Source organism: Homarus americanus, unplaced genomic scaffold (genome assembly GCF_018991925.1).
Source record: "Homarus americanus isolate GMGI-L3 unplaced genomic scaffold, GMGI_Hamer_2.0 scaffold19318, whole genome shotgun sequence".
NCBI lineage: Eukaryota > Metazoa > Arthropoda > Malacostraca > Decapoda > Nephropidae > Homarus > Homarus americanus.
Genome location: NW_024732238.1, coordinates 565317 through 579961, shown reverse-complemented (window position 1 = coordinate 579961; position 14645 = coordinate 565317). Strand labels below are relative to the sequence as shown.

Below are 14645 nucleotides of genomic sequence, written 5' to 3'. Positions count from 1 at the left end.
GATGTGTTTGGTGTCTTGCTATAACCTGTATGAGTAGCCATAAGTCAGATTTACCTACCATGAGCTGAAGCATTCAAGGTGTATTGAGTATATGTTGAAAGCTTCATCCATCTTTGTGTGTATTGTAAATAGTGTTAAGACGACGTGTTTTGAGTTTCAAGCGACCAGTTGTAGTCAATTTGTGTCTCATTTGGTATGTCTCCGTAATTGTTGTTTCAGGTATATCTGATTTCCACATGGTAAATGAATACTTATATATCCTGTGATTTGAGGAGTGTGAAAAGGTATGAAATTGATAAAAGAAGAGAGATAGGTTGTATCACTGATTCATGGAGTAACCTACACCCTCAAGTTTTGAGAGTAATGTTAATTACTGTACACGAACAATCTTGTGACGGGTGATTGAGAAGTGCTATGAAGTGTTAGTACAGTATAAGTAGTAATGTAATTGAGGTGTGGATGACCAGTCTTTGTTGTGTGTCACTGTCATAGAATGTTACCAGTAACCTTAAGTACTATTAACTGAACATTGGTTCTGTTGACGTGAATACTTGTTTGGCTGACTAGAAGTGAGGCCAAGTGGTCTTTGGAGGCTGTATCAGTGTTAATGTAAATTTGGTGCCGAATTCTCCAAAGATTTCTGTGATGGAGCCTTGTCTCTGTCCCACCTAACAATTTGTCCAACCCATTTAAGCCTGGAGTCAGCTGAAAGAATCATATAACGAAATGTGGAATATTATAAATACATTAAGCAGGTTCTGAAAAGGCATACAAAATTTAACACCATCAAATATAAATACTGTACTGTACTATAATATGAACAAGTTTTACACATGTTATTATCATTATAGTAATTATTTTAAGAAGCGACATTTAATAAAACCTGACCTAACCGATCAAAGAAACCTACCTAACTTCCTAGCAGAGGTGGCTCCACTCCCAGACCCCCAGCCATATTAAACAGGAAGTACAGTATACAGTACTTATTTTGATATCTGGTACCAATGAAAGCAACTTTGATGAAGTGCCATGGTGTACTTTTACGTTTTTTGTGGACGTGAGAGTAAGCTTGGACAGAGCTGGTTGGTTGAAAAAACCAAGCAATCGACAACACACTACAACTCGGCAAATTTTTCACATGAGTATATACGGTAAATAATTAATTTCCTCAAGTACTGTACAAAGCACGTAGAGACATCATCAGTGGTATATATTTAAGGTATTATTATCATTTCAGTTATGCAGCGAATTACTTAGAACTTCATGTTTTGGAATCGATAGTTTAGACAATTTTAGGTCACTTTTCTTCTATAGCGTTTCCTTCGGAAATTAATATTTTTTCGAGTATTTTAACCCATAAAATTACCAACAATATTACTTGTTCAAAGTGGGCAGGGCTGTCAAGTAGGTACAGTAGAGGGGAAATATGGGATAAAATACTAAAAATAACACCAACAAACCTTTGCTAAATTTTCCTAACTTGTAAAAATGTTAAGAATCACTTTTGAGTTTATGGATCCCTCCTCATCTGAACACTGAAAAAACACCAACATACTAAAAACCGAAAACAACACCATCAGGTGAAATAAGCTAGATATCTAATCATTCGGTGATATACGTAAGCTTGGTGTCAGTCTAATCACCAGGTGAAATAAGCTAAGTGTTTAATCATCAGGTGAAATAAGCTTGGGGCCTTATCACTGGGTGAATTAAGCTGGGGGTCTAGTCATCAGGTGATCTCATTCTTCTTCACATGAGCTCTCTTACCATTATCTCTGGGTATCAAGATGTATAATTCAACCTCTTCTTCCTAGTGTAAGTTGGCTTTAGATACCAAACTTAAATTAGGTGGTTCATCCTGGAGATATTTTCACTTGGTCTTTTAGATTCTAACGAGGGACATTGTTCATAGGTTTAAGTCTCAATCTCAACTCCCGTTTTGTCATTTTTCAGTGAAGTTAATAAAAGGAAATGTCTCACTTAAAAATTATGCCTTTGTAATTTAGTGCAATACACATTCTATAAGGTTAAAAACTACCATAAATTCCTCTTTGGGTGTGATGATATTCTACTTATTATATCAGCCCATTTATCACTATTAATTTGTATAGACCCAACTACTGGACAGCTGCTGCTGGCCTGTGTCCAAAATGTCGTCATAATAAGTGACTTCGGCTTACACATAATTGTATTGTATATTTACAGTGCATTACAGGTACATTAAATCACATAATTACTGTGCATTATATTACAAGTATGTTACATCACATAATTTCTGTACTGTACATTATATATGTTACAAGTACGTTACATCACGTAATTACAATACATTACAGGTATGTTAAATTAATAACTACGGTACACTAGAGGTGAATTTAGTTATGATTTCCTCCTACATGGCGTGTGGAGTACATCACAGGGTTATCAATAGATTACCGTACGTATCTTGGTGGCTCTATTGTCTGGTTAAGTGGTTGGTGATAATCTATTTTAGTACTACTACTACTACCACACCTCTCTCAGTACAGTACTACCACACGTCTGCTAGCACTACTATAAGTCATTCACCTCTTGTCACTTCCCCCAGCAGGTGTACAGTATATTTACCTTCAGCAGGACGATGGAACAGCATCAAGTAGTCCCTGATGTGGTAGACGTGGCACCTTCAGCTCTTGTGCAGGTAAGTCAGGTGTAGCCTATCAATACACATGTGGCTCTTCTCTGATTCACTTTAGCATTTTATAAAGAATTCTTATGTGCAGTACCTGGCTACTGAATGTTTCAATACGAGTTTCCTTTAGTACCTGTGAGCTATCTAAGTTAGTAAATAATAATGTATAGTCGTGTTCGTGGTACTGTACTATTTCCCTGGGCAGGTTAAGTATGGGGAGGCGGAGGTGAATAGCGGTAATGAACTCACGCCCACTCAGGTGGTGTCCCTGCCTACACACCTGTCCTGGCCGAGGGAGGAAGGTGCCCTCTACACCCTCTGTATGACAGGTCAGTCATCTATTTTATCTTCTATTTAATGAATATATGTGATATTAATTTATTTACTCCATGTTGGATAATTTTAGCTAAACTGTTAATACAATCAACCCGTGTTAAAAATATCCTCCAACAAAATATAAATAATAAAAAAAAAATTCTTTCTTATGATTTCTTGAGCTCCATTACAGAATGATATAAAGAAGACACCTTATGTAAGGTAGAGGACAACACAGTACACAGTTTTAGTACAATACTTCACTTCATCTCTCGCAATTTATCATTATTTTGTCTGATAATATGAACAAATAAGTCAATATATCAGCCTCGCTATGATAACCTCCTGTTCTGACTTGACCTAATGCTAATCTAACCAAACACTAACCTAACCTAACCGCAGACCCAGACGCCCCAAGTCGCAAGGATCCCAAGTTTCGTGAATTCCTACACTGGCTGGTAGTAAATGTCCCCTCGTGCGACCCGGCCTCTGGAGACACAATCGCTCACTTCGTCGGCTCCGGCCCCCCCAGAGACACAGGTAAGGCAGAGAAGATGAAGTGAGGAGGTAGGGAGGGACAGAAGGTCAAGAGAAGATGGAGAAGAAGTGGGGAGAGAGGAAGGGAGGGAAGGCAGGCTAAGAAAAGATGGAGGATTGAAGAGAGAGAGAGAGACAAGCATATACAGTAGAGGTGGATAGGTATATCTAGTCATGGTGTTTTACCTTCCTCCTCTACCTACAGGTCTCCACCGCTACGTGTACCTTGTGTATCGCCAGCCTGGCCCTCTCACCTGTGATGAACCTAATATGCCCAACAATTCAGGTAAGAATGATTTTGTCTCTTATCTATTTGTCTCTATTTCTCTGTCTCTATAGATATGTCCCTTTCTCTACTTCTACTACTACTACCACCACCACTACTACCACTACTACTAATAATAATACCTTGTAATAATAATACAGTAATAATAATATGATGATGAAGAATACAGGTAATAACAAATTCAGGGGCAGATCCAGGAATATCAAATGGGGGGGTCCAAGAAGTTGTGTGGGGAACATGGCAAGTGCAGGGAGCCCACTCAGCTGGAGGGTTTAGGAGGGGGGGCTGTAAGCCCTGCAATTGTTTGTTGAAACCTAACCAATACCATGGGCATTTTGAGGCCATTTTGAAGCCATATGCACTTGATACTAGGAGATATTCTGAGGTCAGTAGCAATTACTTTTTACTATACAAAATGCTTGACTACAATACAGTACTGTACTGTATTAAAGAAAAAGTATTGGAATTTTCTGATGAAAAGGGGATCCGGACCCCCCTGAATCTGCCCCTGTAATTTTTTTGTTTATTAGAGAACCCAAAATTATCACAATTTATTCCTACTGATTTTTAAGTTCCTGTTTAATTGCATGTCTTAAAATATAGTAGTAATCATAATGGATACTCGAATAACAAATTGACCATGTACAGTATAACATCAACAATAACAACTGTTCCCCCCCCCCCACCAGCTGAACACCGTCGTAGCTTCAGCATCAGGAACTTCGCCAACAAGTATCACCTGCAGCTAGTGGCCGGCAACCTCTACCAGGCACAGTATGACGCCACCTGTGACTTGGTTCATCAACAGCTGGGTGTCCAACGTCGCTAGCCAGCTGTACCACCATATCTAGCCAGTACAGCTGGGTGTTGAACATCACTTGCCAGCTGTACCACCATATCAAGCCAGTACAGCTGGGTGTTGAACATCACTAGCCAGCTGTACCACCATATCTAGCCAGTACAGCTGGGTGTTGAACATCACTTGCCAGCTGTACCACCATATCAAGCCAGTACAGCTGGGTGTTGAACATCACTAGCCAGCTGTACCACCATATCTAGCCAGTTATTCCAATATCTCCAGCCAGCTGTACCCCAAGAAGTGTAACACAGCTACCAAAACACTTTACAGAGCAATATTCACTACACACTTACCATAACAAAACAAATATATATATATATATCTTGAGAGCTTTCTTTATTTGTATATCAAGTATACATTGAACTATTTTGAATTATGAGGCTCACTATATACAGGTATATATGTATTATCCAGTATAATATATGTATACGATAAAAGTAAAACGTGTGGTCTTAATTATCCTATCCTGTAGATGGCGTACAGTATATGTGTGTGTCAATAGTTTGTTTTCTAGTTAAAAAAAAGATTCACTGATGGGATGTTTATGTGCAGTCCAAAAGTTGCAGTAATGACAGCACCACGCAAGGATCTAAGACAGACCCTCATAGACAGGAGGCTGTGGGTAGCCCAGAGCGAACAACAGCCGAGTGATTCTGCTGACAGTGTTGGACATCATCTTCTTCTCCTCCTGGGTGAAGGGGTCATTCACCTTAGTATTGTTCCTCTTAAAAGCTCCCATTGGGTGGCTGGACACACAGGCCATCCTACCCTCATCCACCGGTACCCTACAAGGTGTAAATAATGATGATTAGTATAATAAACATACAGTACTCTAATAACCCAAAGCATAATAGAAATAGAATAGTCCATAACATATTATAACAAATCATGATAGGCAGATTTTGCTCCCATGAGCATCAGTACTATTAGAATTTGTTGCCATGGTGTAATTATCGGGAACATTCATCTATTAATACTAATATGGGCAATTATTAATGACACGCTCGTCGCTGAATTTTCAGGGAAAATTTATTTAAAACACCACAATTTCACTGTGTTTTGCAGTGTACACTGCCATAGTTTAGACAAATGTGTTGAAATGGGGATATTTCTAAATTAAACCTAACCTTAGTCGATAAGAAACACAGTGGCTGAAGTGTTGTTAACAGATGTGAACACCAACCTAACCAAAGAAACATACCTAACTTTCTAGCCAGGGGCCCCGGCATATTAAACAGAAAGAGCTTACAGTACACTACTGTACGTTGATATCTGGCACCAATGAATGCAACTTTCTTGAAGCAGCATGGTATAATTTTACGTTTTTTTGTGTTGTAATACTGTACCCGAGAAAGTCCAATAATTGATGGAGCTGGTACGTGGTGTTTTGGACGAGGTGTTCATAGTGGAGGACATAGAGAGGTTGCTTACACCACAACAACCTATCCAGTGCCAGCTCCTCCCACGACGAGATTGCCTTCTTGACATACAAGTGGAAAACTGTTCTGAAATAACATCCTGTAGTCGCCTATTGTATATTAAAACAGCAAAAATATATCAATTTAACCTATACCATAGAAATAACATTAATACAGCATATATTAATAAATGAGGTTAACTTCTATTATTGATTTCAACTTTGATAGGGAGTGCACAGTACTGTACAGTATAAAGATGTACTGTGTGAGATGTCCAGACTTGTGTAGTATGAAGGACTAAATTTAATGGTAAAATAATATCAAATATATGTTATGCAGATGATACTGCTCTTTTCACAAATAGTGAAGAACTATAACAAAAATATAATTATTAACAGATTAGTGGAAAAGATAAAAATATGGTTTAAGAATTAATGCTGTAAGGACGAAAGTAATGGTTGTTTCCAAATTGGAAATAACTCCTAAAATAACAATCATGGTTGGTAACAGGAAACTTAAACAAATGGGAAATTTTGTGTATATAGGAAGTAACAGTAGTTGTGATGGTAGATGCACAGAGAAATCAAAACAAGGATTGGGCAAGTAAAAACACCATTTAATAATGTTAAAGACCTATTGAAAAGAAACGTTAACTTCAAATTGAGAAAAAGGCTGTTGAAAATGGCTTTATATGGCAAGGGCTAATGTATGGGTCAAATGCCTGGACATGTTCAGCAGACACCAAACAGAAGTTGGAGGCCTTTGAAATGTGGTGTTATTTATAGGCGGACACTAAGAATAAGCTACTGTACACTGACATGAAAAGAAATGAAGTACTAAGATTAAAAAAAATTTCAAGAAAAATACTTGAAATGTACAGAAAAAGTAAAATGAGATACTTTGGTCCTATAATTAGGGATGAAGGGATAATAACAGAAATATTAATGGTCAAAGTTGAGGGTAGAAGGGCCAGGGGAAGGCAAAGACTGGGATAGATGAATGAAATTAAAAACTGGGTCCCCAGTGTGATACAATACCTTGGAGGTTCGGTAAAATACTGCCCGAGAGCATTTAGAGTGGGGGAGACTGTACTCTGATTGATCGATTGATACAGAACATAACAAGTTGTTCACACATACTCACATTTGTTGTCAAATATCCTGTTGTCAGATACAACGGCTGTATGCTTCTTGTCTTGTGCACATATGTATTCCCAGTAGGAGACAATTGCCCTGTGTCGTGTACATGTAATATAGAGATACAGTTAATACATAATAAAAGATAATACAGTGCAGTATATATCTACTCCTCTACCTCAACCTTGACTGACCTGGCTGGGTTACGGAGAAGCAGGATGGTAGGCTGGTTAGGGCTGGCAGCATCATACCTCTCCTGTAGGTTACGAAGGCCGCTGGAGTAGAGACCAAGGCCGTGTGTCTTCTGCACCAAGGTCCTCCCACTGTCAACACGGTCAATCTCTCCCAGGAACCCTATCACACAAACACTCTTACTGTCACACCACAACATACCTTAAGAGTCACAATACTGTACTGTACTTTTACTCTACTGTTCACTGGTTCTAAGAATTTTCATCTTCATAACTACTTTTTCCTAACAACGAGAAAATATACATATCAGGTAAACATCAGTGGTGTGTGTGTGTCTGTCTGTAACTCACCAGAGCGGTACAGTGTTTTGTCATTAAACACGGAGCCTGTGAAGATCCCCGTCGCCGCCTCCAGCAGGTAGCGCGTCCAGGTATTGCCAGAGCGTGGGAAGGACGTCAGCCACACCCGCACCAGCCCACAACCGAACCTGTCGCATGACCAACACTTATGGTAGTAATGATGTACTGTACATGACATACACTGATACTAGCACACTTAAGTACACCACAACTTACACTGATACTAGCACACTTAAGTACACCACAACTTACACTGATACTAGCACACTTAAGTACACCACAGGAGCATAAATAGCAATGTAATATCCTACAGTCAAGGCTTCCACGGGTCATCACCATAAGTGACCTTGACTAACCTCGTCTCATAGTTGACACAAGGGTTGTCTACTGGGTCATCATCATCCCACAATCGCCAGGAGGGAGCTGTCGTGTTCACCTCCAACACATCACCACCTGAAACAACATAGTCAACAATACGACAATAGTCAAGTTTAAAACATTTCTTACCCTGTACAGAAATTTACTGACTACAGTATTTTAAAGATTCAAATAATAAAACTTTCTATATTAGATAATAAAGCTAGATTATATTGCTAAGATATTTGTTTTCATATATTAGTTAGATATATTGTTCAAGTTTCAGATTAAAGCATCGAACCAGAAATCAATGAGTGACGTCATTACATCAATATTTACTTAATGACGTCATCACATTTTTTTCATACCTTCTGCACTTCTGTCAACTCGACTGTGTAAAGTGTTGACCAAATTCGACAGTTTATTGGTACCTGCAACACACTACAATGTTTGAGTTTGTGGATATATTACTTTTGGAAGTTACTAATCAATATTACAATCACGAGAGTAAGAACTGCACCAATGTATTAACGAGAACTATATTGATCCTACCTCAAAAGTTACGTAACAAAATGTTGAATATTATCAGTGTCCTAAGTTACGTAAACACAGTAAGTGATGCTGTGTTGGGTCTAATTTTACGGGCACTTTTTTGTTTTACTTTCTATCACATGGTCTGAGTGATCCCCCTCTCTCTCAAACATACTGACCTTCAAGAGACAGTTCATAAATTCGTGACAAACTCTCGTGATGTATCTCGTCTTGGCTGGTGTTGAAGATCTCAAAGGGTGTTGAGACAGATTGCTGTTGATGCTGTGGCAGTGCTGTGAGAAGCTGTACGCTGTTGCCACTACTGAGAAAAAGCGCTGTGGTTAGATGGAGAGAGTGGGTGTGTGTGTGTGTGTGTGACTGAATATTCGTATATTCAGTCACAAACACACAGCGTTATATATACTGCATGAATAATAACAGAAACTCAAATTCGATGCAAATATATGAATAATTTTATGAAGAGATACAGAAAATGAAATACAGTTACTACTAATACTACTACCACCACTACCAAGGGCGGATCCAGGGATAATTATCAGAAGGGGGTGGGTCTAAGAATGTTGTGGGTAGGGGGTTACATGGCGAGCGCAGCGAACATATCCAGGGCGGGGGGCGGTTCAGCCTCCTCCCTCCCCCCCGATTTTTTTAACTGACCAATATCATGGGCATTTTGAGGCCAATTTGAAGCCAGATGCACTTGATATTAGGAGATATTCTGAAGTCCATAGTAATTACTCTTTACTATACAAAAACGCCTGAGTACAATACTGCAAAGAAAAAGTATTGTAATTTTCTGGTTAAAAGGGGGGTTTGGACCCTCCTGGATCCGCCCTTTACAATTACTACCCACCTGTATATGAACCACCAGCACACGGTCATCGCACCTGCCAGCATTACTGTCCGTATCACCTGTCTCCTCACAGCGTTGCCCAGGTGTTGTGGTGACCCTGTCAGGTAAAACATCAAACTGTCATGAGATTGAAAACTGGATGGTAGTCAGCCTGAGTCAGCTACGTGGGGCCGATGATTTTTTTTTGGGGGGGGGAATAAAGATGGTATCAAATTTAGAAAATATTATATATTCTACAACACACAATCTCCACTTTCTCTCCCTCGCCAACATACAACTTCCTCTTCCTCCCTTATGACCCTTACCAACACTCCACCTCCTCCCGCCACACGACTCTGATGTCGTCTAGTACTTTCTGGTAAATCACCCAAGTTTTTCCTTCCGCCATCCGCTACTTCCCCCAATTACCAGTGAGGGGACATTACACTCGCCAATTACCTGTACGAGAACCTTCCACCCACCCACCCCACCACTGCCGGCAGGAAGGTTGGCGGCTCCAGTTGGTGAAATAAACAAGATTTCTCTCCCTCATGCCTTAACATACAACACAGAGAAATTCCTCTTCCTCCCTTATATGACCAAGTGCTGGACATACCAAAACACTCCACCTCCTCCCGCCACACGACTCTGATGTCGGGTCTAGGAGGTACTTTCTGGTAAATCACCCAAGTTTTTCCTTGTCCGCCACATCCCAGCAATACTTCCCCCTAATTTGACCACGTGGTAGGGGTTAGCCTGGCATTACACTCGGCCGTGGAAAACCTGGATGGTCACGGGCACCCTATTTGACTGCATTGCAGGACAGTGTTGGCGTGCTCCAGTTGGTGAAATAAAGAGGATCGGATGGTAGGTAATTACACTGATAGTTGCAGGTCGATAGTGATATTCTAGCAGCACCCCCGTTGAAGAACACCAAGCTCACCACACCCCTGACTGTCTGCTGGGGGTGTACAGGTGGACAGACAATCTACAGTTAATATAGATAGCATACAGTATATGACGTGACGGCACTTCTGTCGGTGTAAAGTGTTGGGGGTTGCGTTTGAGTTTGTGGATATCTTTTGGAAGGAGAGTTGCAGTATTAACGAGAACTATATTGATCCTACCTCAAAAGTTACGTAACAAAATGTTGAATATTATCAGTGTCCTAAGTTACGTAAACACAGTAAGTGATGCTGTGTTGGGTCTAATTTTACGGGCACTTTTTTGTTTTACTTTCTATCACATGGTCTGAGTGATCCCCCTCTCTCTCAAACATACTGACCTTCAAGAGACAGTTCATAAATTCGTGACAAACTCTCGTGATGTATCTCGTCTTGGCTGGTGTTGAAGATCTCATGTTGAGACCTGTTGATGCTGTGGCAGTAGAAGCAACTACTGAGAAAAAGCGCTGTCTGAAGTGTCACAAACATTATGCATGAATAATAACAGAAACTCAAATTCGAGCACAGCAGTTACTACTAATACTACTACCACCACTACCAAGGGCGGATCCAGGGATAATTATCAGAAGGGGGTGGGTCTAAGAATGTTAGGGGACATGGCATATCCAGGGCGGGGGGCGGTTCAGCCTCCTCCCTCCCCCCCGATTTTTTTAACTGACCAATATCATGGGCATAGGCCAGTGGATATTAGGAGAATTCTGAAGTCCATAGAATTGCCTGAGTCAATAAAAGAAAAAGTGTAATTTTCTGCCAACGTATATGAACTCATCTGCCAGACTGTCCGTATCACACAGCGTTACAGGTAGTCACTGCAAGTCAGCTACCCGATGAGATCGTGCTGGGTGTATCAAATTTAGAAAATATTATATATTCTACAACACACAATCTCCACTTTCTCTCCCTCGCCAACATACAACTTCCTCTTCCTCCCTTATGACCCTTACCAACACTCCACCTCCTCCCGCCACACGACTCTGATGTCGTCTAGTACTTTCTGGTAAATCACCCAAGTTTTTTTCCGCCATCCGCTACTTCCCCCAATTACCAGTGAGGGGACATTACACTCGCCAATTACCTGTACGAGAACCTTCCACCCACCCACCCCACCACTGCCGGCAGGAAGGTTGGCGGCTCCAGTTGGTGAAATAAAACGGATGGTGGTAATTACACTGTAGTTGCAGGTCGTAGTGATATTCTCAGCACCCCCGTTGAGAACACCAAGCTCACCACCCCCTGACGCTGCTGGGGGTGTGGTGGACAGACAATCACAGAAATAGATAGCTACAGTATATCGTGGGATTCGTCGGTATTGGGGTTCGGGATTCAGGTTAGTTTGTGAAGTTTATTTGTGATCTTACTCGAAGCGTCGGTCACCTTGAGTAATTATTCCTAGAGTACAATTAACTTCAAGTGTAACATATGCCACTCGTACAGCTGCAACAGGTCGGTTATATCATTAAGTCGACAGTAGCGTGGACAGATGATTGTGGTCATAATGAGCCTCGAGACATTGCGGTTCTCTCGGTCTACATACAGGTAATTCACAGGGGAGAGGAAGGGAAGTACTTCATGCATGAGTCGTGTGATGTAGGATGTGAGGTTCGGTGAGTGGCGTCCTAAACACTGGCTGGAGCAGGAGTGAGGTGAGGTGTGGAGAGGTAAGACATGAGAAGAGATGTGAACCAATCCTAACCCCACCCTCAAGGAAGCGTTAGGGTGGTTAATCTTCAGGTGGAACAAACTTGAGGTGAGCGAAGGTGATCTAAAGTTTGTCTAGAAAGAATTCATCTTGGTGTGTGTGGCGTTATTATGGTCTACGCCCACCTGGTGCTTCATTATCTTGCTTACCGATGCTTACATGTCGTCTGTGAGAAACTTCAACTACCCTGGTGTGTTGATATTACTGGAGACATTTATCTTTTATGAACCTTTATGGGAGTGGATGTGTGATGGGGAAGGAGGAAGAGGGGAAGAATGAGGGGGGGGCCTGACGTTATCTGCCGGACAGGGTTGCCAGATGGCCGTTTCCACGGCCAAATTTCTCTATTAGGCCGTAAAAAACTTAGCCTGGCCGTGGAAAAATGGATGGTCACGGGCAAACTATTTGGCCGAATTTTGTAAAACACGTATTAATTCCTCATCTAGTGGATTTTGAAGAAAAGTCTAGCAGATTTTCAAATTTCACAATGAAAATGCTGGCTCAGTGACCTCACCTTGTCATGACCTCACCTAATCAGTGACCTCACCTCTTCACCTGTTTACGTGACCTACTGATCTTTCTAGTTACTACCTTTTTGTTAGTTCTCATATTTGAGTTGTTCAGGCTGAACGTGTCCAGCATATGGGTTAAGCTTCAGAGCTTACAAAGCCATCTGAGTTACTGTCTGAAATTCAGAGTGCTAGTTTTCAAAATGTCCACTAGTAAATGGAAAGGGTCCTACGAGTGGTAAAAAATATAACAAACCAGGGGACGATGGCGAACTAGTCGTTTTTGCTTCCGCCAACTAATGTTATCAAGTTCTCCACCATTATCATGCTCCACCACCATTTCAGATTAAGGTAAATCTTCACTGTTTATGTAATTATTGGGCTCTCAATTCTAAGTGAAAATTTGGTTTCATTACGACATTTTAAGTGGATATTGTAGGGGATACTTTTATTTTGTGTGGATTGCAAAAATAGCCTTGTGCTTCCCATCCAAAAAGATTTGGCCGAATTTTGGGCGATTTGGCCGAATGTTGGCCGACTTGGCCGTGAGATGGCGTGAAGCTTGTCGTACATCTGGCAACCCTACTGCCGGACGCTTCCCCACCAGGAAGTAAATGGATCATTTACCTCCCTACCTGAGCTAGTTACCTTATGGGCCGCTCGCTAATGACGGAGGAAGGGAAACACCAGAGGAGGATGAGGCAAAGAAATGAAGAAGACACTTACCAGAAAGAAAGCATATTACTGTACCTATAATCAAGATCTCATCGTCGCCTATAAAAACACTGCCCGTTACACACGCGCAGAGGCAAAGAACATCACAAAAACCCAAGTTTCTTGTCCCAGTTGTCTTACGGTACTTGGGGATGTAATTCACCACCATAGATTATTTCCATTTAAAATGTGACATGATTACAAGCATGAATAAACTTTTCCTCGTTAATGAGCTTATGTGAGGAAGAAATGCTGTCTTGATGCCGGTTGTGTGAAATATCTACCCATTTTCCCCAACAATATCATTAAAACGGAGGAAATTGCAAGTGTCAGTTCACAATATCCTTCATATTTTAATCTACACATGCTTATAATCAATCAGCAATATCCAAAATCACCTACCGCCACTTGTAAAGAATTGGAGGATATTCTTTTTTTAGTGAGTTTCTGTTCCCTGGTTCTGAGCATGGCTGGGTGTGTGTAGTACAGTATCGGGGAATAAATTTTTTGCGCTAGAAATTTTGCATAACACCAGAACGTAATGGTGATGATTTTAACTGTTTATTTTATGGTTTTCAGAACTGAGTTTGGGACCACAGCCTTAAAAACATTTGTTGTGCTGCTTTGGTTATGACTGGTGTTGAAGGTGATAGGATTATTATTGTAGTTGTTGATCGTGTTATTATTGTGGTTGCTGTTGAGGGTGGTGGGGTTTTTGTTGCTGTGGTTATTGATGCTATTGGAGGTAGCTATGGTTTTACTTATTTCCAAGCTACTGTTTATAAGAAATCAACTGTTGTACAGTAACTAAACCTGTCATGTGTTAAGACGAGTCAGGTTGTTTAGTGTTTGTTAGTGTATTATACTTGCAAAGACAGAAATGTTCACTACACTTCTTATGGATCTTTCTACTTACCCATTATGTAGGTGTCTACCTTCTTGGTCAGCTTGGAGTCAGATGTATCGTGTCTGAGGACCTTCTCTCTATGGCAGACCCCGCACGACTGATGGTGTGATGGCTTGGGTCCTTACCAAGAGTCCCTCGTTCCCGTGTTCCAAATATCATCATTAACTCGAATACGCTGAACAGCTTCAAACATAGGTTGGATGCTTATATGAGCAATAGGGGTTGGGTGTAAACGGGACTGCCCAGTATGGGCCAATAGGCCCGCTGCAGTTTCCTCCATTCTTATGTTCTTAATTACTCTTACAGCACCCCCACCGTCTCCCTCCCCCTCGGCCTCTGT

At 40.9% G+C, this 14645-nt stretch overlaps 2 protein-coding genes across 16 annotated transcripts; one reads left to right on the top strand and one right to left on the bottom strand.

Moving 5' to 3' along the window:
* The first annotated feature begins 76 nt into the window (after nucleotides 1-76).
* LOC121868268 (protein D3-like) lies at nucleotides 77-5111 on the top strand. Of its 13 annotated transcripts, none has more exons than XM_042368676.1 (6): nucleotides 77-193; nucleotides 2591-2680; nucleotides 2877-3000; nucleotides 3389-3526; nucleotides 3729-3809; nucleotides 4499-5111. In XM_042368676.1, exons 1-6 carry the CDS (start codon nucleotides 92-94, stop codon nucleotides 4636-4638), a joined length of 675 nt encoding a protein of 224 aa, XP_042224610.1. In that variant the 5' UTR covers nucleotides 77-91; the 3' UTR covers nucleotides 4639-5111. The 13 variants fall into 13 exon arrangements, with proteins under 13 accessions (XP_042224610.1, XP_042224608.1, XP_042224620.1 ...); XM_042368674.1 differs by having other exon boundaries at nucleotides 2588-2680; XM_042368686.1 differs by having other exon boundaries at nucleotides 117-193; nucleotides 2614-2680.
* Nucleotides 4711-14415, bottom strand: LOC121868267 (WSC domain-containing protein 1-like). 3 transcript variants are annotated; one of them, XM_042368671.1, is made up of 10 exons: nucleotides 14315-14415; nucleotides 9533-9629; nucleotides 8841-8983; nucleotides 8499-8561; nucleotides 8130-8226; nucleotides 7765-7901; nucleotides 7417-7576; nucleotides 7230-7318; nucleotides 6015-6168; nucleotides 4711-5453 (listed from the first exon to the last, which is right to left on the bottom strand). In XM_042368671.1, the coding sequence occupies exons 1-10, from the start codon at nucleotides 14316-14318 to the stop codon at nucleotides 5258-5260; spliced, it is 1140 nt and encodes a 379-aa protein (XP_042224605.1). In that variant the 5' UTR covers nucleotides 14319-14415; the 3' UTR covers nucleotides 4711-5257. The 3 variants fall into 3 exon arrangements, with proteins under 3 accessions (XP_042224605.1, XP_042224606.1, XP_042224607.1); XM_042368672.1 differs by having other exon boundaries at nucleotides 8841-8980; XM_042368673.1 differs by lacking the exon at nucleotides 4711-5453 and having other exon boundaries at nucleotides 6040-6173.
* Between the last annotated feature and the right edge of the window lie 230 nt (nucleotides 14416-14645).

Excerpts from the sequence above, each read along its gene's own strand:
- LOC121868267 (XM_042368671.1), bottom strand. Across the intron at positions 8,984-9,532 it reads TGCTGGTGGTTCATATACAG|TAGTGGCAACAGCGTACAGC; the intron begins GTGGGTAGTAAT and ends GCTTTTTCTCAG. Across the intron at positions 7,902-8,129 it reads TGTGTCAACTATGAGACGAG|GTTCGGTTGTGGGCTGGTGC; the intron begins GTTAGTCAAGGT and ends GTCATGCGACAG.
- LOC121868268 (XM_042368674.1), top strand. The coding sequence starts at position 92 with ATGTTGAAAGCTTCATCCATCTTTGTGTGTATTGTAAATAGTGTTAAG. Across the intron at positions 194-2,587 it reads GTCAATTTGTGTCTCATTTG|CAGGTGTACAGTATATTTAC; the intron begins GTATGTCTCCGT and ends CACTTCCCCCAG. Across the intron at positions 3,810-4,498 it reads TAATATGCCCAACAATTCAG|CTGAACACCGTCGTAGCTTC; the intron begins GTAAGAATGATT and ends CCCCCCCACCAG.